Raw genomic sequence first — 21190 nt, 5'->3', positions numbered from 1 at the left:
TCTGCCACTTGGTGGTTATTGTAACAGTGGCCGAGGAGACTCAGGCTCAGGGAGGTTTTGGGGCTTCTCGGGGTCTCATGGCTTACATATGTAAGCCACCTCTGGCATCCAGGAGTCTTTTGGGAACCAAGATTCAACCCTCATGCTCAGGGAGGCCTGCCCATTTTACAAATCCCTTCCTTACTTCTGCAAATATTTACTGGCCCTGCCTGAGGGCTAGGCCCAGAGATAGGGCTGGGAATGCATCCATAGGCAGTCTGTCCTCAAGGATTTTGGGGTTTATTGATGAGTTATTGCAAATTAGGGTACTTGGTGAGGATACAAGCCCTAGGGAACTAGTCCTGGCTCCTTCTCTCCCGTTTCTTTTCTTTCTAGATCCAGAACCTGGCAGAGCAGGCAAGGTGGGGAAGCCTAGCCAAGGGAGCCTAGGAATAAGGGGAGCCTCCAAATAACCCCCTTCTAGGCCAAGGCCAGAGCACCTGATCACAGGGAGTGAAGTGCGGGGACGAGGGTAGGACAGCTGATAAGCTGGGAGCTTCCCTGACCCTCTCCCTAGGATGGGAGAGGGTGGCTGAGGCTCCAAGCTGGCTGTCTTCCCAGGAACCTCTGCGGACAGGAGATCCGACACACATTTGGAAATTGTCGAGTCAGGAACGCAAGACTCCTTCGATTTGCTAAATTTTGATGGCCTCAGTTTATCTGTTTCCCACCAGCTACAGACAACCTGGAAACAAAGGCAGAAGTGCCAGGTCTGAGGAGAGGTGGAGATGGGTGGGAGAGGGGAAGAATGCTTCCAGAAAGAGAGAGCTGAGCTGGGCTCCACGGCAGGGAGGGACAGAGACAGCAGGAACATAAGTGTGGGCTGGGCAAGCCCAGAGATCCCAGTACCCTAGGCTGGGAGCCATGTAGTATGAAAGACTAGCTATGGGCATGGGACTCCAGGTCAGATAGACCCGGATGCCAGAAGCAGAGGTCGCTTCCATCCTCCACTTGCCTATAAGCTTTGGGCAGACCATTCAACCTCTCTGAACCTCACTGGTCCAATCTGGAAAATGGGAACAGTGACAGTATGCAAGTTCCCAGATGGCCATGAAGATGGAATGAGAATACACAGAGGGCTTAGATTAGCACAGTACCAAGTGCATACTGAGTGGATATGGGCTTCAAGGTTTGCTTGGCTTCAGGATTCCCCTGGGTCTGCCCTCAGGTGGCCCCACACTCTTCATGTCCCTGTTCTTCAAAACTTGGGGAAATCCAGATGCAGCCTCTGGCACCCAGAGGGATCCCAGCCTCTGGAATCCAGCAGGTCACAGAAAATGCTCTCAAATCCTGAGAGGGGCAGGATTAGACCTGGCTTTGCAAAAATTAATGAAAAATCAAGAGTCGATGGATTCTGTTTTGCTGTGAAAAGCTCAGTGAGGAGGGGAAAGACCCTTCCTGGTGGTGAGAGGATGAGAAGGCTAATCTCAGGGGAGAGACCCTGGGGGCAGGTGGGGAAGCAAGGTGGAGAGCTGGGGACCCAAGCCAGGGAACTCACCCAGCTCTCAGCTTGGCAGACTAGAGGAGAGGCATATCTTCACTCCCTCAAGTGGAAGCCACCTTTATACCCTCAAGTCCTCCATACATCCTTTTGAGCAAAGTCCCCTTCTGCAAAATGTGCAATGACCTTGGGGCTTATTCCTTAATTTCTCTGAGCCCCAGTTCCCCATCTGTGGTGTGCAGGCTCCTCACACGTGGCAATGGGGACAGGAGGACAGGCTGGTCTGGGACTACCAACATCTACTTCACAGGTGGAAATAGGGGCCCAGAGAGAGCTACAACCTTCACACAAACACACCCCACTCAGAGATTACACATGAAGTGGCAGGACAAGAACTCCCTTTGCCCCAGGCAGGTATCAGATCCCAGCATTCTGCCCACAGCCTTCTGACAGTGGGGGGTTTGGGGGGAGGAGCTGAGGTGCCTTGTGAGGTCCCTGAGTACATACTCAGAGGGTACAGGTTCTATTATCCTCCTTTAACTTCTTAGAGGAAAAAAGCATTTTTCTGTCAAAATCAGCTACATAATTAGTGAAACATTACCCTGGTTCTATTTCTCCTATGACAGTGTAAAAATGAGACATTTTCACCCTAAGACTGGAAGATTTCAGCAAATACAAATGTTTTATTCTAACCTCAGAAGCAATGTTCCTTCAATGGTCCCTCCTCACGAAGACTCCCACCTCAGCCAGTGTGTGTCCCACATTGTGCCACAGTGATGCCTACATAGCTGCTGGGGCTACAGAGGGCAGTGGCCACCTTCCCTAAGCAAAAGGTGACCAAGGCAAGTGAGGATATGACCAGGGCACCCATCAGGCCATGCCCCTGGCCAGCCCTAGAGATAGGAGATTCAGCACCCCTGAGATTCTGTCCCCCTGGAGATGTCACAAAGATAACAAAGGAATAAATGTGTGTGGGAGACAGGAGGGGGGACATATTGGACTACTCCAAGAGGCACAGTGCAAAGACCCTAGGGAAACTTCTAACTCCATCCCCCAGACCTGCTCTTCCTGAAGCCAACAGCCAACACTGTATCTGCTGGCATCGCTCTCAATTCACTTGGCTTCATCCATGTCCCTGCAGCTCCCCACACAGGCTTGGGTGAGCACAGGCATCCATTACCTTACTCAGTCTTCTCCCAGGAGAGGCAGGGGCAAGTGGCTTCCAATCTCCATTGGTGCCCCCCCAGCACCACCACCACCACCACCACCACCACCCCTGCCAGCCCCTCTCTCTCTTCTGCTCCTGTTCAGCTAGAGGGCTCTGAGGGTTCCCACACCCAGCCAGCTTCTGGGAAATTTTCCTGGTCTCTGATCATGCCATGGAGCCATAGCCATGAGGAAGGGGAAGTCCTCTGAGAGACCAGGGTAGTAACCTGGCAGCACTGAGGGACACTCCTGTCATAGGAATGGGCAAACAGTGACTCATCCCCATTCTCTCAGGCCTCCCTAGGGTAAAGATGCACCCTGGTACAGGCTCAGCCTGACTAAAGGCTTGAACTGGGCAATGGAGTACAGTGGAAAAAGGTCTTCAAAGCTGAGTCATAAACCCAGAGCTCCTGTCCCTGTCACACAGCTGACTGTTCCCCTGGCACATTTACTAGCTAGCTCAGGAGTGGCATCTTGGAGCCCCCTCTAGCCAGTCTCCACGCTGCCTGTCTACTTGTGCCACTACCTGCCTGTCTGCTTCCCCAGCACTGCCCACGATCACTGCCCACCAAAAAAGTCTTCACTGCTAGAAGCGGGGGACCTTGTCAAGCAGAGCAGCCAGCTCCTCATCTTATAGATGGGTAGACTGTGACCTAGGAGAGAGGTCTGGCTCCTGATCCCCAGGGATAGCTGCGAGCCACAACTTGGCTGCCCACAGGCCAGGGTTCCAGCCCAGCCAGGGCATGCCCCTGCTCTGTGACTCTGAGTGAGTTACTTTGCCTTTCTGAGTCTCGGTCTCTGCATCCATGACACTGGAGTGATACAACCCATTCTTAGATTCTTCTGTTTGTGGTTAGTGTGTAGGAAGCACTCAAGGGATAAGTGTGTGCTCTTATCCCATCCTCCACCCCCAACTCCTACTCTGTGTGCCACTGCCTGCCAGAGAGCACGGAGAGTACTTGCCAGTCCCTCTGTCACAGCCTGAGAAGGGGGATTAAACTTTATGTTATGTTGGGGGAACACCTACAGAACAAGTTGTGAGCCCCTTGTTGGAGGCTGAACCCTTAGGAATGGGGTGATGAGTGTGGCAGCTCCAGGCCCTGGCCCATTACACCCCTGAAAATAGCCTCTGAGGGTCAGTGAGGTGAGGGGGTCAGGTTCAGGGTGCAGGCTAGAGAGTCAGATGTTCTGGGGTGCTCATCCCAGCTAGTATGGGGCAGCCCATAGACAGTATTGGCTTCTAGAGTAGAGGTAGGTTGCATCTAACATTCAAGCCCTCCCAGACTCTCCACAAGTTCCTCCCACTGGCTCTGAGGCCCTGGTTCAGACCCCAGCTCCTCTCCTCAGTCTCAGCCAGAGAATCTTTGGGAGTCACAGTGCTCCTGGTCTCACACTGTTGTCCTGAGCAAAAGTCTCAAACCACTGAGCCATAAAAGAAGACCCAAAGGTGGAGGCCACAGTTGAAACTAACTTCCCACACTCCACAGAAGACACCTCGGGTTACAAGCTTGGCCCAAATGTTCCTGACTCCACTGCTCTGGCTGCCAAGGCCACCAGCAACTGGTCAAGGCCAGCAGCAGGAGGGGACATTGTGAGTGGCATGGGCACAGCCAGATGCTCCTCTTTCCTGCCCTACACCTACCCTACCCTGTTGGGGGGAGACTTTCAGAGTGACTAGGATGAATTCCCAGCACCTGGCCAGCCCCATCTGTCCTATGCCTGCCCTAAGCCTGCGGGCTGCAGAGAAGAGGCCCAGCTAAGCCTGAAACTCCTCAGACAGAAAGTGGCAAGGTGAGAGAGGGGAAGGACTAAGTGACAGCAGGAGAAACAGAGAGGGGAAAGAAGAAATGGACGAGACAGAACAGAAAGTGCCATAAAGAGAAAGCAGCAAGGACAAAGCCCTAGCCTTAAAAAAAAAAAAAAAAAAAGGCGGGGCACCTGGGTGGCGCAGTCAGTTAAGCATCCGACTTCAGCCAGGTCACAATCTTGCGGTCCGTGAGTTCGAGCCCCGCGTCGGGCTCTGGGCTGATGGCTCAGAGCCTGGAGCCTGTTTCCGATTCTGTGTCTTCCTCTCTCTCTGCCCCTCCCCCGTTCATGCTCTGTCTCTCTCTGTCCCAAAAACAAATAAACGTTGAAAAAAAAATTTTTTTTTATAAAAAAAAAAAAAAAACGCAACCCTAATACCAAACCCACAAAAAAACCCAAAATCAATATTCTCAGCATCTCTGGCCTGTCCAGTGCTAAAAAGGCCTCCTGAGGCTCCTTATTCCCCCAAGCAGCAGCCTCCTCTCATACTCCTGCTCTAAGCAAAACCCCCATGGTTCCCAGCAGCAGGACTTTATTCACAATCACACAGGGCCTAATCCACTTAATTCCAAAAGGGTGGGAGGGTAGGGAGTGGGGGAGTCCAGGATACAAAGTTCCTTTCACACTATTCTTTCTCATCCCACAAAGGGCTGGCTTCCCCAGGTGCAAGATGAGCCCAAGGGAGTCCTCATAAAGACTGATAACACGCCACCAAAAAATGCACTCAAGCAGCCCCAAATGAGAGCTCTGCCCTCTAAGAGTGTCTACTGGCCTGTGCTGTATCATAACAGGAACACAGGGATAGGTACAGCCACCAAGACTGAATCTTCCTTCCGGCCACATGTTCAAACCCAGGGTTCAAGTACACCACAGAGATGATGATTTTGCAAAAGATTCCAAAAGTGCCTTTTTGTCCAGGGTCACTCAGGGAGAAGGTGGCAGGAAGGATTTCAAGCCCAGAGCCTTGCTCTCTCTCAACCCCAGGCAGCCTCTCATGTGGGAACACATAAGATCTTGAACAGACAGGAGCAGGCCAGCAGAACCAAAATTCTCCTAGAGAATCATGGGAGCCAGTGAAAGCCATGTTCTTATTGTCCTAAGAGCAGGAGACCCACCCATGCAGGAGGGCTTGGTGCACACTCTTACCACACCTACGGCTGACTGCAGTCTTCAGCTCTTGCCTGGTGACCATCACCTTTGGACACATGGCAGCCAGTCACGAGGCTGGAACCAAAGGAGGTGGGGGGACTGCAAAGCCAGATGCTCCACCTGCTGCCCACTCACAGGGGTATCCCATGATGATATCCCAAGGAGGCCGTTGGAGAGAAAGATGAGGGATCCATGCAGGAAACTCACTTCCCCAAGTACAAACCTCAGCAGAGACACGACAGACCTCTGTCGTTACAGAGACCGGGCGCTTCCCACACAGCCTGAACTGAATGACAGCCCAGGTGACCCAGAAGCTCCTCGAGCACCCTGAGCAACAGTGCTCTACAATGGTTCTGATGATGTTATGAAAGAAAGCTCTGGGGGAAGGAGGGAGGATTTTTGCCCACTTTGTGAGGAAGGATACCAAAGATAGACAGAGGCCCCTAGGGGTGAGGTATGAATCTGAGTTGTGGGCAAATGGAGAGGGAAAGTGGCTGCCCTTTCTCAAGGCCCTTCTTCCACAGAGCCCTCAGTCCCTCTATGGCTCCCCAGGGTTTATTGGGGTCTGGACACCTGCCCTGCTGAGATCAGCCACGTCCTGCCAGGACACACGACTGTGAGTAGTGTGTTGAGCTAGTAGGTGTTGAGCTGTCCAAACCAGCATGCTGTCACACACACCCCGTGCCCTCCTCTGTCATCCACATCCTTCTCAGATCAGAGGCCTGGATTAAAGCTGGCGGTCTCTTCCAGGAAGTCTACCCTGGCTGGCCCACCCCTGACACAGTTTCCTCTCGCCCACTCACCACCCTGACTTCCTGCCTGTGGCAGCCTGGACTCTGCTGGGCTGGGCTTGTCTGAGACTCAAAAGGCTTGAGACAAACCACACAACCTTTCTGAGGCAGTCCCACAGCCGTCATGGTCCTTGTGTGCTGGCCTGCAGGACTACTTGTCTGCTCACAAGCAGACAGTCTTACACAGTGAGGAGAGCTGGGCAGATAGAGACAAATACCAGCAGCATCACTTGGGGCCCAGCTGGGGCTATCAGGGCTCCCAGTGGAACCACGGAAGATGATGACAGCACCCTTCCAGGGGCCAAGTCTTAGAAACCATCCCCTGTCCCCATAAACTAGCATGAGGCACAGGGTGACTTAAATGCTAAGACTCTGGCATCAAACTGTCTGGGTTCACGTCACAGTCCTGCCACTCATCAGCTGTGCATCTTGGGCAAGTCATTCGCCTTGCTGAATAGCAACAATTTTGTCCATAAAATGGGAATGACAAGAATTAGGTAACATAACACATCTCATGCATTGGGGATAGGACCCATCAGAACAGTCTGGGAAACTGTTGGCCATTTTTGAGAATATTAGAATCTGCAGCACCAAGGCCTGAAGACTGTGTCAGCTCCTGGATAGGGTGGGAAGACCCTGGCAGTCCCAGCAGCAGTTTAGGCTTTGAGCACAGCTTGCAAATGCATGAGCAGGTACGAAGCAGCTCAAACAATCTCAGCCAAAAACTCCACTATTTGCAGGTTTTAGGGTTTAATGCCTTTCCTAGAATCTTTGTTTAAACAGCAAATTGCCCACCTCTGGCAGTTCAGAACTTTCTACCAGCATGGTAGCACATGAGCTCCTCAAATTCTTTCCTTCCAGGAGAGGGACGGCCTGGGGTGGGGGTGGGGGAGGTGGTTGGGCACAGTGAAAGCCCTACTGGGGACTCCTTTGCACAGGACTGCCGGCCCCTCCACACGCCTCCTGACTTGTTGACTCGGTAACAAATGGCCCCGCCAAGGCTGATCTGACCGGTCTGGAGTTGGTAGGTGAGGGGGTGGCTGCTGCCAAATGAGAAAGTACCGGCCTGCCTGGTGGCCCCACCCAGCCTCAAATCCAGCTCCACAGCACCAGCTTCAACAGGCCAGCCCCACCCATGGAACAATGTGGGGAACTCCCCGGCATGGGGACCCAGCACCCCACCACTCCATTCTATTTGAAGAAGAAGGGAAGAGGAGGGCACTGGGAGCCCTGGGGCCTCCAACATACTCAGTGGTCAGAGAGGAGGGCCCCTAGCCCCAGAGCCCAGAGAGCAGTGGTAGGAAAGAAGAATCCACTTCTTCCGCATGCAGAACCCCTCTGTCTTCTCAAAGCTTTTTAGGTTTTTATTTATCTAAGTGCCATGGCTACTTCTGCCTGCCCTGAGGCAGAGGACCACAAGTGGGCTGGGCAGGAAATCAGGAGGGGAAGAGATTCTGGCCTCTGCTATAATCTTAATCAAGCTACATGATTTCTGACCACAGACTCCAGGTCACAATTTTCACATATGTGATGAGGATTGAGGGGTTGTGTCTCAAATGTTGTGGGGTGACTAATGGGGGACAGATATATAAGGCTGTGCCCAGTTAGGAGTGAAACTGAGGCATACTGTTTCATTAGGTAGGCCTAGAAGGAGGTAGGCAGGAGGTCAGTAGGAGGCAGTCCCCTGCCCCCCATGCTTGGCGGGCAGTCCTCTAGGTCCTGCCAACGGGACTGCAGCAAGTGCTTAGGGGGGACTGAACAGTGGAAGGACCTGCCAGCAGCAGAAACTGGCCTCAAGAGAGAATAGCTGAGTGTGAGTGAAGCCAAGATAAACCACAGCAGTGTCAGAAGCTGAGGGAAAGGGGAAGAGGCCCAGCTCCCTGGGGAGGAGCCTGCTCCTCCAGGGCCCCCAGAGAATAGCAACGGCTACAGGACATTGACCACAACTCTTCCTGTTTGATGAGGGCCTGCTACATTCCAGGCTTCAGGGTAAGCAGTATCTGCCATCTTGGACAACAAGGCCAAGAGGACAGGCATGGAGAGAGGCCAGGGCACTTGGCCTGGACCACCAAGAAGGGCAGAGATGGCAGGGGGTAGAGGCTAAGCAGAAAAATGCCACCCTCTTCCTCAAAGTTAGAGCCACCACTCACAGTACACGTACGATGTGCCAGAGGTTGTACTAGTGCCATCTTGGAAGATGGTAAAGACCTGCCAGATGGTAGAAACTTCCAGACTTGGTCACTGGAAGGGGGCTGGGGGCAAGAAAAGGAAAGTGTTGGAGTGGGGCCCACATCTAATCCATGTACCCCTTGAGGGCCAACTTAGGGCCAGGTCCTGAAGGTTCCAAGGCAGTAGCCCTAGCCATATTCACCCATAAAGCCTAAAGGGGTACAGCAGGAGAATTTATTCTAGGCCTGTCCTAGTTCGCAGTCCAGAACAGAGAAAGCATTGAAGCCCTAGATTCAAGAGGAAGTGCTTTGGAAACTGTTGTAGTCAGAAGTTCCCCCCCCCCCCCAAGTCATTTGTCAAACACAGCATCTATGGGGAAGGGCCTAGACCCAGCTCTGCTTAAAGCGGTGCTGCCTGGGCCCACAATCTCTGGCCTCCCCCTCTATCCCTGCCTCGCTCACAGCATCTGGAACACCATAGGGGCTGGTCAGAACTCAGCCGTGGCACACAGGGCCAAAGGCTTGGTATTAAGAAGAGGTTCTCTGGCCTCATTTGGCCCCTTGCCTACCCAAACTGCCTCTGACCTCATAAGAGGTGAGAGAGCTATGATGGTGCTGAGGGAAGAGGTGGAAACTCCCCACTGAGAACAGCCACTTCCCCCTCGAAGGACTCAGAGGAGGACCCCAAACCCCACTTCACTACTGGGTTAGTAGGTGAAGAAGCTGTGCCTGAGACTCAGCCTTGCCAGCCCAGACCAGCCACCTCCAGACCCATCCTATCAGCCCCAATGCCCCTAAGAAAGACACAAGGAGCTGGGCCCAGGTCCCTGCTCAGTTACTTGCAGACACTGTACCCTAAATAAGTCCTGTAGCCTCTCCAGGCCTGCACCAGACCCAGTACTAATTACTCTACAGGCACCATCACATTCCAAGCTCACATAAACCCCTTATCTTTCCCCCTGAACAGAGGCAGAAACCTGGTTTCCAGAGTCCAGGACCTAGTCCAAGGTCACAGAGCTGGCAAATGTAGGCCAGAGATTAGAGCCACGTCTGCAGAACCCTGCACTCAAGCTCATAATTGCAATGTCTGTAAAATGAGAAGATCCTTTGCTGTATTCTAACCTCCAAAGCTGCTCTCCTTGCCATGATCTACCCATCCAGGTGGCCACTGGCACAAACCACAATGGAGTGAACTTCCCAGTGATGACAGATTCAAGGCATTCTGGGTATGAGGCAGGGTCCTGGGCCAAGAACTAAGTGACTTAAGCCAGAACTATGTGGCTAGATCAACCACCTCCAGAACTCCCTGGATTCCATCTGTATCAGTGAGTTCTTAGCCAGGCCTCCAGGGGAGGCTGTGGTGTGACATGAATAGATGGCTGGCCCACCCTCTGCCCAGGAACCAGGGTGGGTCAGGCTTGAAGCAGGGCCTGCCCCTTTCAACATGGGGCCGGTGACTCAGCTGGAGCCCATCAGCAGCTTCCTGCTCACAGATGTGATGGGCACCATCCTTACCCACCAGCCAGCCCTGGGAGTTTCCCACCCCTCCAGCCCAGGCAGGCAGGGGCCATAGGAGAAAGCAGCCCCACCCCAAGCCTTGGTGGGGACTCAGCCTCAGGCAGAAGGAAACTCAGATTCATTCCAGTCAGAAGAGCTTCTCATGAAAAAGAAGAGGAGAGGGGAGTAGGAAGGGTGGGGGGAGGAGAAAGAGAAGAAGAGTTTCTCATGGAAGGAACAACCAAGCTGAGTAAGCCCCCACCCCCCACCCCCACTCCCTGCCAGAACACAGAAGCCCAGCCAGCAATAACCCCAGAGTCAGGAACCGCTCCTTCCCTGCTTCCGGGTAGAGCAGACTCTACTCACACTGACTCCACCCCTTGCTCTCAGGGACATCCTGAGTTTAGCTAAGCTGAGCCTCGACTTCCCCACCTGTAAAGCAAGGAGGACCAGGAGCCTGACCTTACAAGGTAGTGTAAAGATGAAAGGAGATACTGATCATAAGAAGCTTAGCAGGGGTCCTGGGCATATGTGCACCCACAAGCCTCTGCTGTTGGGCCCTCCGAGTCACCCAGGAGGGGTCACTGACCTTCAGGGCACACTTCTGCCCAGTACGCCTGTGGAAGCACTCCAGCACCTTGCCGTTCACACCCAGGCCCAGCACCTGCTTGGACAACTGGTAGTCATCGGTCACTGCGTACTTCTTGGGCTCCCTCCGCCCCCCGAGGGCAGGAGCGCCAGTTGAGCCGGGTCCGCAGGGTGCACCCTGCGGTGGCGCGGGGCCCCCCTGCTCCTCTGCTGTCTCGTCATCCATGGCCCCCGCGGGGCGCTCAGAGGCGACCCCAGCCTGGCGCGTCCAGGGCCACCTGAGGGAGAAGGGAAGAATGAGTTCCTCTCAGACTCCTCCAATACACCCCAGTATTGGAGCCCTAGAGCCTGTCTGGGCTGCGGGTCGTGGACGGGGCCGGGAGTTCGGGACGAACTGCGGGAGAGTACAGAGGCGAGGCAGGAGGGGTGGTCGCACAACCAAGCACTAGGGAGTCCGGCCTGACACCTGTCTAGAGGGTAAAGGGTCGGGCGCCAAGTGACCGTGAGGTTCTGGGAGAGGGAGGTGGAGGGGGCCCTATGAGGGCGTACCTGGCAAGGGCGTATCTGACAGCAGAGTACCTGGCTGCGGCGCCGGCGAGGGGCAGGGACCGCGGTCCCGGGAGCCAGCGGCCGCGAGCGCCTAGAGCCGAGTCGCGCCGCCGGCGGCCCACGTGACCGCCCCCCTCCTTTCCTCCACGCCCCCCCCCTCCCGCCCCGCGCGTCCCCGACTTGAGGCCGGGCTTGGTCAGCCTTAAAGGGCCAGGCGGGCCCTGGCAGGACCGGGCGTGGAGTGAGCCTCCGGCGGGCCCCGCCCCGGAGCCCCGACGGAAATAGGGGGCGTGGCTTCCCGAAGGAGAGCGGAAACCTCCTAGGCTCCGGGGCCCCGGGACCGCGAGGGCAGTGAGAGCCCCGGAGCTTACCAGCGACCTACGAAGTGACAGCGCAGTTTCTCTTGGAGCCACAGGAAGCCACTTGAGTCGGGCGTTTTCTCTGCACGCTGCCAGACGGCCCTCTAGCAAGGCTTGTAAGGCTTGCGACTTCCTTAGTGGTGGCCCACCGCCAGCGTACCTAAAGTCTTAATTTTTGCCATGGAGCCACGTGAAATGGCATTTCGTTGTGATTCGCGTTTTTCCCATCCCTGTGGGCTCTGGGTGTCTCTCGCCTTCTGTGCATCTCCTGCTCATATCCGTGGCTCCCCCCCCCCCCCCCCTTTGGGATGAAGCGTCCTTAGACCAGATATCCTAAATTCCCATTTGTCAGATCCATCAACTTTTCACCTTCTGGTTTGAGCTTTTGGTATCGTGTTTACAAAATCGCCTCCTCCCACCCCAGATACTCTTTGGCTATGTGGTGCTCCCTTCCACATTTAGGTCTCTATTCTGAGCCCATGTTATACCTTAGGTATTTTGATAGTTTTCCCAACACAGGCTGTTAAACACCTCATTTCACAGATGAGGAAACTGAGGACCCCTGAGAGGAAACAACTTGTCTAGAGTCGCAGTGGGTGTTGTTCTCTCCTGGGACAAATCTGCACTACACCAGCACACCCCTCTCACTCCCCAACCCTCAGACTGAGGGACTGGAACAAGGTGGTTCACTTGGTACTGGGAAAGGGAGCCTTGGGTCATGATCTCTGCGCGGGCCTCTGCTGCCATCTACAGGCCACTGGCATAACTGCAGGCACAGCCTAGGTCCCACCCGTAGGTGTCTCTGAGTCCTTCTGACTTTGGGATTGGGCCGGACTAGCGCTCTCACCCACCTCCCATGCATGCCCCAGCACAAATACGCACGTAGGTGCACGTGGATTCCTGGGGTCCTGTAGGTCCAAGGCTCTTCAGAGCAGTTCCTGGAGAGCTGGAACCTGCTGTGCTGGAGGAAAGTGCCCAGGGCTCTGCCCTGTCTCCTTGAAACACTCTTCAAGCTAGCAGAGTTCAGTTAAGCAGAGGCCCTGATGATGACCTCAACTGACCGTACTGAACCCTTCTTTTGGACTAGACACTGTGTGGGTGTTCTACCTGGGCACTCCATGACCTCGCTGGAACCAGAATAGGCAGGGCTAAACACATCCCACACAGCCTACAAGACAGACAAGCCCTAGAGATCAAGCAACCTGCCTAAGATCAGTAGCTGTAATGGCAAAGTCTCCATCCCAACCCCTGAAGAACAACTCCAGGGCCCAGCTCTTACCCTCAAATGATGCTCTCCTCCCCTGTGCCTCCCTGCCCCATTCCTACATCCACATGTACAAATATGCTCTCACATATGTTCAAATATGCACACAAATGCACAAATATGTACACATGTGTACAGACACATGGGCATGCACATGCACACCACACACATACACACATTTATGCCTAGCTGGACCCAGAATCTCTCTCCCTGAGTCCCACTTAAGAATCTGATCCAAGATCTCAGAGCCTTGGAGGAAGCCCTGTGATCTGGAAACTTCTGCAGCTTGGAGACTGGAGAAGGATCCTCCCTCTGGAGGTGATTATTTGGGCCAGGTGAGCCCAAAGCTGAGCAAGATCTCATTCTGGACAAGCAGGGTCCCACTCAAAAGCAGAGTGCTAGGCAGCTGAGGGTGGCTCCTTGTCCCAGCCAAAGTTATCTCAGTGTATGCTGTAGTTGCTGAGATATCTTATTTTCTAAAAATGGAATTAGATTACAATTATTCTAAACATTTTATAATTGTATTTTTTAACTTATCTCTTTTTAATTAAAATTTAATTGTATAAGTAAAACTTGGTTGTTATGATAAATTCAAACCATAGGGAAATGTAAAAAGTAAGCACTGGTGATGCCTGTCCTCTTGCAGTGTCCATAACCAATGCCAGTGCTTACAAAAGCACATACATTTCCCATGTAGGTCCATCATAGACAAATGTTTTGCAACTGCTCATTTAATCCAAGAGAGTCAGAAGGTGTGGTTTCCCTTAGCTGCTCATTTTCCAGCAACCACCTGCACACTGATGGGAGAATTCAGCATTTGGGATGGCTGGTCAGGGGTGGGTTCATGGTGGCAGACTTTGCCACACAGTCCTCCATGATAGCTGTATGTCCAAGAAGTCTAGGGCTGAGGCCTTTGGAATAGCTTACAGTGGCAAAGAGGTCCAGTGAGTGTGGGGAGAGGGGGAGAGGGCTAAATATATCCCCTACACACATACACATGTGAACTGTCCTTCAGGGGGAGGAGAGGCTGCAAATGATGAGAGTAGAGAGACCAAATAAGCCAGACTTTGAGGAAGGCACTGCTGGTATTATTGTGACTGACCCATCTTGTGACTGTTTTGGGTAGGAAGAAGCAGGGAGATCCTGTGACAAGGCCAATCCCTGGAGTGGGAGGAGGGGTTATTCTGGAATATGGAAATTTGTTGAGTGAAACCATGAGAGGACTCGCCACTGGGTGGCGATGTGGGCCTAGCAGTTAGCATGAGTGGGTAGGGAGCAGACAGCAGGAAAGGTGATAAAGAGTTGGCCAAGGGGACCCACAACACCTGGGGTAAAACAGGGGCAGGCCACATACTGTGCACACAGGTGCATAACTGTCAAATTCACGAAAGGTGGCTGGAGGGCAAAACCCTTGGGGCCCTCTAATTTAACATACAGAACTGCATAATCACTGACATCTGTAAGGGAGCTTTCAAGGGGACACCATTGGGGTACTCTGACATGGACTGGCCTGGAGGCAGGAAGCTTCACTGAGGAACTTAAAGCTGGATCTTGAAGGATGCCCAGGAGTTGTTAGGTCAAGGCACTTAGAGACGATGGGGCACTGGGGGGAACTGGGCTACAAGCCCCAACTAATCACTTGTCAGCTGTGAGATCTAGGGTGCATTTTAACTTCTCTGTGCATCAATCTCCTCACCTGTAAAGAGGACACAATATATAATGGTTAGACAATGAAATGAGGCTGGAAATCGCTGACAGCACCTGGCACATACTAAGTGTTCTGTAAAATACTCACAGTTAGAGGGAAGACAGAGTCTTGAGGTAGAGAACTTGGGATTTGACCCCATAGAGACTCAGGTACCCAGGTTCAAATCCTAGTTGTTGCTTGGCAGCTTGAAGCCCCTTTGTCTTCATAATAATGGAGCGGTAGACAGTTTCTACTGAAGAGACTGCACCCTACATAGGTGCCCCATGCTGTGGTCTCCCAGTGCCCAAGCCATCAAGTGAGTAATGAAGTCTCCACACTTGCCCCCATCCCAAGATTGGGATGTGCCTTCTCCCCCAAGTCTTTCAGAGAAAACATTCTCGCCTGGATCCTTTTGGCTGTGATGGATCCTTGACCCCCGCGGACCTGCTCGGATCTGAGGCCCCCCTCTGTGCCCCTCCCCTCCTCTCATGTCCTTCTCCAAACCCCACCCCATGCCACCAGTTTCCCCACCACCGCACACAGAGTCCGGAGATCCAAGTGCGGCCCACAGGGGGCGCTTGCACACCAGACAGACCGCCTTGAGGGAGCCGCTAGCTGGGAGAACAGACCCAAGACCCTGCCTCGTGCTGCCACCAGTTCTACAGAGAGATACAGGGGCTTGTCCCCAGTGAAGCGGAATGCCCGAAAGAAGTCTGCGCTGGGTGGGGAGAACCCCTGTCCCGGAGAACCCCTGCCCCGCCCTGGCCTTCTTCAACCCGGTTTTTCCCTGGTGGTCCCTAGGTCACGTTCAACCCGGCTAGTTTGTCTGCCTCGCATCTCAAAACTGCAATTGGCCCGCCCCCCCCCCCCGAGCTGCGATTGGTCGGCGCGTGGGGCCCCGCCCCATTTTCCTGGAAAGTTCTTGGAAATCTGTCAAAGGTGTTTCCTTTAGCGGCCCTGAGCCTACTCTAGGAGCCGGCGCCCCCGCCAGCGCCTCCCCGGCCCGGCAGCACTGCCGGCGGTTCTAGGAAGACGTCGCTTCCGGGAAGGGCTGGGACACAGAGGACAAAAGATTAGGCGGCTCGCCCCGCCCCACCCTCCCGGCCCGCCCCCAGCGCCCTCCCGGCCAGCCAGCGCCTTGGCCTCTCATTCCCATCCCGTCGCCGGTGCGCCCTGGGAGCCTGCCTTACGAGCGAGACCTGCGCCCACGGGCTCCCTCCAGCCGCCACCGTCCGGCTGAGCCTCAGCTCCGGAGCTGCCGCTGCCGCTGCCGGGACATGGTCCTCTGCGTTCAGGGGTAAGCGCGGCTCGCCGTCCCAGCCGGGCGACGGCGCCCGGCGTTGGGGAGAGTACCGCCTCGTGCTAGCTGCCGGCTATTGAGAGGGCTTGACGGGTCGGAAATGACCGAGTGCGGAAGGACCTCAGGGTGACAACAGGGAATGGTGACAACACCGTCACCACCCTATTCGCACTGTGGGTAGTGAAACTGGGGGTCGGCTGGCGACGGGAGGAGCACCGGGTAGCCTAAGCCTGGGTTCTGGCTGGAGCAGCTGAACGCCAGCGGAGTTCATCCTCCAAGACGTGGCTCACCTGCCCAGACCCCCTTCTGGGCCCAGAGCGCTCTACCCTAGCCTGCAGGCCGCAGGGCCTACTGCTGACCTTAGGTTAGCCCCTGCCCCTCTCCGATTTCACTGTTCTGCCATGGGCTAGCAATTAGGCTTTTCTTGGGAAGCCAGTCTGAGATCCTCGCCTCCCCCCAGGTTGGCTAAGCAGCAGGTCTTGGAAGAGCCTGAATTTTGCCCGTGGCACCCCCACAATTGCCTTGCCCCTCCTCAGTCCAGTCTGGGATCCCAGTGAGGACTTGACTCCTGCCTCCCTTCTCCAACTTTCCTCAAAGACTAGGATGGTGTGGAGGCTGGTAAGACAGAGTCCTGGCCTCAACTGAGCATTCTTCCTCAGCATTCCTTCCACCTCAGCATCCCCTTCAACAATGGGTCTGATACTCTCCAGACTGATCTGACAGGAGCTCAGAAAGCTCCAGGGAGTGAGAAAGAAGATATGAGTGAGCACTCCACACCCAGGAAGAGCTGGGTGGCCCAGTGGCTGTTGTTATCAAAACTGGCATAGTACCAAGTGAAGAAGGTTGGAAGGTGGGGCAAGGCTGAAGTGCCCCTTGCTCTGAGCAGGTCTGCTTCCAGGGAGGAAACCCAGAGGTGCCAGGAAAACTATACTACTATACTTCTCCCTGGCCGTCTCCAGCATACCCCTCCTCTGAATTTTGGGACTCCTGAACACCCCCGCACCCTGTCCTCCAGATCCCCCCAGTTCTGAAGTCCCACATTCTCTTTTTACTTTGTTCCAGCTAAAAGTCCCTTGGAACCTCAGGACCAGTGTTGGGTGTCAGGGAGCAAGATTTTTAAGACCTCCACACACACAGCCACAAACCAGCTGGTGCCCTCCCAAGGTAGGGGGCAGAGATTCCCAAATATAGGTTTGGGCTCCCAGCTTTGCTTGAGGGGGTCCACCCTCAGGGTTGAGTTTGCCCCACTGGCATGCATCCCCAGGTGGGACGCACAGGCTGGGTTCCACAACAGGCACACACAGGTACAGGCCACCCACACCTGAAACACACAAGCCATCGCCCCCGCCATGACAACAGCTGTGGACACACCCCTCCTAAGATACATAGTCACTCACCAGGAACTGTGGGGACCAATACAGCTCCTTACACACCCAGATACCTTGTTGACCCTGGAGGTGCCCATGCCCACAAGTGCCCTGCAAAGCTGTCTGGACATGGCCACCCCCAGGCGCTCTGGCCTGACTGGCTAGCCTGAGCTGAGCTTTGGGTCCCAGCAGGCAGGCCACCAGCTAGTTCCTTGGAACGTGGCTCCCCCACTAGGATTCCAGAGCTCCCACAGTACACCGAGAGTGGGTATGGAAAAGTATTAAACAAACTGTGGTGTGCCAGGGTCTTGTGGCCTCTTCTCCCAATTTGTTAACATCTTCTAATGCTCACCTATAACCTACACTGTCAGATCTGGCTCCTCTGCCTGCGTCCTGCCAAGGCTTCTGCCTACCTCATCCTGCCTCATAAGCAATCTCTGGCACAGTTTACCCATGCTCTCATCTCTGCCTGGAGTGCCTTCCCCCTACTCCTTCCTTTGGCCTGGCAGACTCAGCTCAGGAACAGGCAGACCTTGACTCCCCCATGACACCCTTTGTGTTTGTGACTTTGGGTTATAAGTTCTCCTTGAAGGTAAGGCCCATGGTTTTATTATCTTGGTGTCTTGCGGCCCAGTAGGGGACCAGACCCAGAACTGAGGCCTGAGGATGTATTTTCTGAGGAGTGAGGAAGGATCAGCAGTCTCTTCCTGGGAGCCAATCCTTGCCCCTCATTCCCTGGAAGTCCCGGGATCACCATGCTGGGTGGCCTTCCCCTAGAGAAAAGCTACTGCTCAGATTGGGGCTGGCTCAGCAACCCAACTCTAGTCACCTGACAAGATGGTGTTGCCAACCCCCTCAGGATCTGGGCTGGTAGCATCCCTTATGAGGGGGTAGAGAAGCTGAACAGTCCTAGTGAACAGCAAGGTTTACATAAGGTCATAGAGCCTCGTAGGACTGGCTTGCCAGGGTGGGATCTGGAATGTAGAATGAGTACCCTGTTCTTTGGTGGGAGGTCCTGTTTATGGGAAGTGGGATATGCCAGTGCCTTTAAAGCCACTGTCCACCCCAGACCCTCAGCTGGGAGGAGCAGAAAACAGGATGGAAGTCTGACCTGTTTAGGGAGATTGTTCCAGCCTCTAAGCCCTGGCCAGTGTGGACCGCGGTCCCTCCTACAGATACTCCTATCCATGGGGAGGTAGCATATGACCTTAGGCATCCTATCATAATTTTGGGACCTCTCTGGAGCACCCCATGAAGGCCCAGGCCATGGCTCAAGCAGAACCAGCGCCATTTAATCTAATCAGCCCACCTCAACCAACAGGGCACCCATGTGAGGCTTCTTTGCACTGGATCCTACCATTGTCAGGGACATCAGTTGTCCATTGTGAGCTAGAAATCTTATAGGGCATGATCTGTGTTGTCAGCTGGTGCAAAATAGACTAATTAATGTTCAATAAATGCAGGAGGGTGGAGAAGTCTCTTTCAAAAGAGAATCAACATGTAGGGGAAGCTATCAAGGAGCCTTTTGTGATGACAGCTGGGAGGCGGGGTACTGATCTCATTGAGCCCATGAGTGGGCAAAGGGGAAACTGAGGCTCATAGTGAGATGGACTGGCCAGAAGTCATATAGCTGGTCTGGGGTATAGAGGGTCTCTGGTAACAGGAGGGCATAGGGCCTCCACTCACTGCCCATCCACCCCCTTCTAGACCCTGTTCTTTGCTGGCTGTGGAGCAGATCGGGCAGCGGCCCCTGTGGACCAAGTCCCTGGAGCTGCCCGAACCAGCTATGCAGCCTTTGCCTGCCGGGTCCTTCCTGGAGGAGGTGGCAGAGGAGATCCCAGCCCAGCCAGAGAGTGAACCCAAGGTGCTGGACCCTGAGGAGGATCTGCTATGCATAGCCAAGACTTTCTCTTACCTTCGGGAATCTGGTGAGTTTGAGGAGGGAAGCAGGCCTTGTCCTGGGAAGTCCAATGGGGAAAGCTTAGCTCTGTCTGTTGAGTCTGGTTTGAGAGACATGGCCCTGCCCAGGAGAGTCTGATGGGGGGGGGGGGTACAGTCCTCCCCATGGAAGTGTAAAGGGGGAGGCAGAGTCCTGCTCTGCCCTGTGTTGGTGCCCCCAACTAAATTCCACTGTGACTAGTCTCTTGGCCCCGTCTCCACTTGCCTAGGCTGGTATTGGGGTTCCATTACGGCCAGCGAGGCCCGACAACACCTGCAGAAGATGCCAGAGGGCACGTTCCTGGTACGTGACAGCACCCATCCCAGCTATCTATTCACTCTGTCTGTCAAAACCACTCGAGGCCCCACCAACGTACGCATTGAGTACGCTGACTCCAGCTTCCGCCTGGACTCCAACTGCCTGTCCAGGCCACGCATCCTGGCCTTCCCAGACGTGGTCAGCCTCGTGCAGCACTATGTGGCCTCCTGTACTGCTGACACCCGAAGTGACAGCCCTGAACCTGCACCCACCCCAGCCCTGCCTACCCCTAAGGAAGATGCACCTGGTGACCCAGCACTACCTGCCCCTGCAGTCACCGCCGTGCACCTAAAACTGGTGCAGCCCTTTGTGCGCAGAAGCAGTGCCCGCAGCCTGCAGCACCTGTGCCGCCTTGTCATCAACCGTCTGGTGGCTGATGTAGACTGCCTGCCACTGCCCCGGCGCATGGCTGACTACCTCCGACAGTACCCCTTCCAGCTCTGACCCACCTGAGCATCCACCTAGCCTCACCCAGACATACCCTGGAAGGGACACGGGCCCCAGCTGGACTTGGGCTCCCATCGTCCCTCCTCCAGTTATCCTAGTGACTGCAAGCACCTGACAGCTGGACCAGGAAGAGTCAGCAGGAGCAAGGCTGGGGGTGAGGGTAGAGAAAAGTGTCACACAACTTGAAGGTCAACACCCCCAGCTCCCATGTGGCTCCGTTGTGGTGAGCCATGTGTCAGAAGAGAGGGAGACAGGTGGGACCTTGTCTCACCTTGTGGGTGAGGCCCAGGCCCCCATTTGCCTGTTGTGGGCTCTTGAACTGTATAGACTTTGCCAGCCCTGGTGTCTCAGTCCACAGGGTGGGGCAGGCCCCCTCCTTCTAGCCAGCCTGTCTCAGGAAGGATGGCGGCCAGAGGAACTGAGGTTGACAGTGACAGTCCCTTGATGGGGGAACAGGCCAGGCTGAGGAACTATAAAGTTATACAGTATTTATTTATTTATTCTCCTTGGGTTTGTCTCAAGGTGAGCCAATCCCACCTCTCTGCCCTGAGCCCTGAGTGCTCTGGAGACCCCAGCTCTGCCCCAACTTCTCTGGTTCCTCCTGGTGGAGAGCCCCATCCTGAGACATGTTGCTGGATCCAAGGCAGTTCTGGATATCCTGGCACTGACCCACCCACCTGTGAATGTGTGCACCCTCTTCTGCCCCCAGCCCTGTTTTGGGAAGGTGGGAAAGCAGACAAGAAAATGAAGCCAAAGTGTCAGTGCCCAGCAGAGCCTGCCACTCACCCCCTCGCAGGGCAGAGCCCTGTCTGCACAGAGCTGGTCTCGGTGGGGCACCAGCCTGCGGGAGCATGTGTGCAGTGTCAGGAAGCAGCATGTTGGCTCCACAGCTGCTGCTCCAGCTCTGCTGGTTCGGCTTCCTGCCCAGGAAGGTGCCTGCACGCGAGAGGGAAAGAAATACCTATCTGATAAGACTTTATAAAATAAGTATTATAACAAGCAAAACCCAGTTTGGTAGTCTTTTTTCTTCCACTGATTTTTCTGTATTGACAATAAAATTGTACTTTTCACTTAAGGAGACCTCAGTGAGACCTCTTTTGAGTTCTTACACAATTTGTCCCCTTTGATATTATTTTCCCCCACTTTACATCTGGGTCAGCTGGGGCCCAGTGACCTGTGGCTGAGCAGGCCCTGCTAGGGGACCCTTTGAAGAGTCGGGGAGGTACAGGGAGCAGCCTTCCTCTCTCGTTACCTCTTGCTCCCCTTGGAGGATGG

At 54.5% G+C, this 21190-nt stretch overlaps 2 protein-coding genes across 4 annotated transcripts in view; one reads left to right on the top strand and one right to left on the bottom strand.

Annotated features, from left to right (window-relative positions):
* Nucleotides 1-12665, bottom strand: part of MAPKAPK3 (MAPK activated protein kinase 3) — a 29751-nt gene extending 17086 nt beyond the window's left edge. Inside the window, exons 1-3 of one of the 3 annotated variants that reach the window (XM_047848863.1) lie at nt 12476-12665; nt 11606-11760; nt 10687-10963 (exon numbers count right to left, since the gene is read on the bottom strand). In XM_047848863.1, coding sequence (XP_047704819.1) covers nt 10687-10911 — 225 coding nt within the window. In that variant the 5' untranslated portion in view covers nt 10912-10963; nt 11606-11760; nt 12476-12665. Of the gene's footprint in view, nt 1-10686; nt 10964-11234; nt 11387-11605; nt 11761-12475 lie in introns of those variants that run through there. The other 2 variants (XM_047848862.1, XM_047848864.1) reach the window with 2 other exon arrangements.
* Nucleotides 12666-15088: 2423 nt separating this feature from the next.
* CISH (cytokine inducible SH2 containing protein) lies at nt 15089-20990 on the top strand. The gene is made up of 3 exons (XM_047848865.1): nt 15089-15841; nt 18919-19139; nt 19380-20990. Exons 1-3 carry the CDS (start codon nt 15822-15824, stop codon nt 19910-19912), a joined length of 774 nt encoding a protein of 257 aa, XP_047704821.1. The 5' UTR covers nt 15089-15821; the 3' UTR covers nt 19913-20990.
* The last annotated feature ends 200 nt before the right edge of the window (nt 20991-21190 follow it).

Source organism: Prionailurus viverrinus, chromosome A2 (assembly GCF_022837055.1).
Source record: "Prionailurus viverrinus isolate Anna chromosome A2, UM_Priviv_1.0, whole genome shotgun sequence".
NCBI lineage: Eukaryota > Metazoa > Chordata > Mammalia > Carnivora > Felidae > Prionailurus > Prionailurus viverrinus.
Note: the sequence above shows the minus strand (reverse complement) of the source record. Positions and strands in the feature narration are given on the sequence as shown.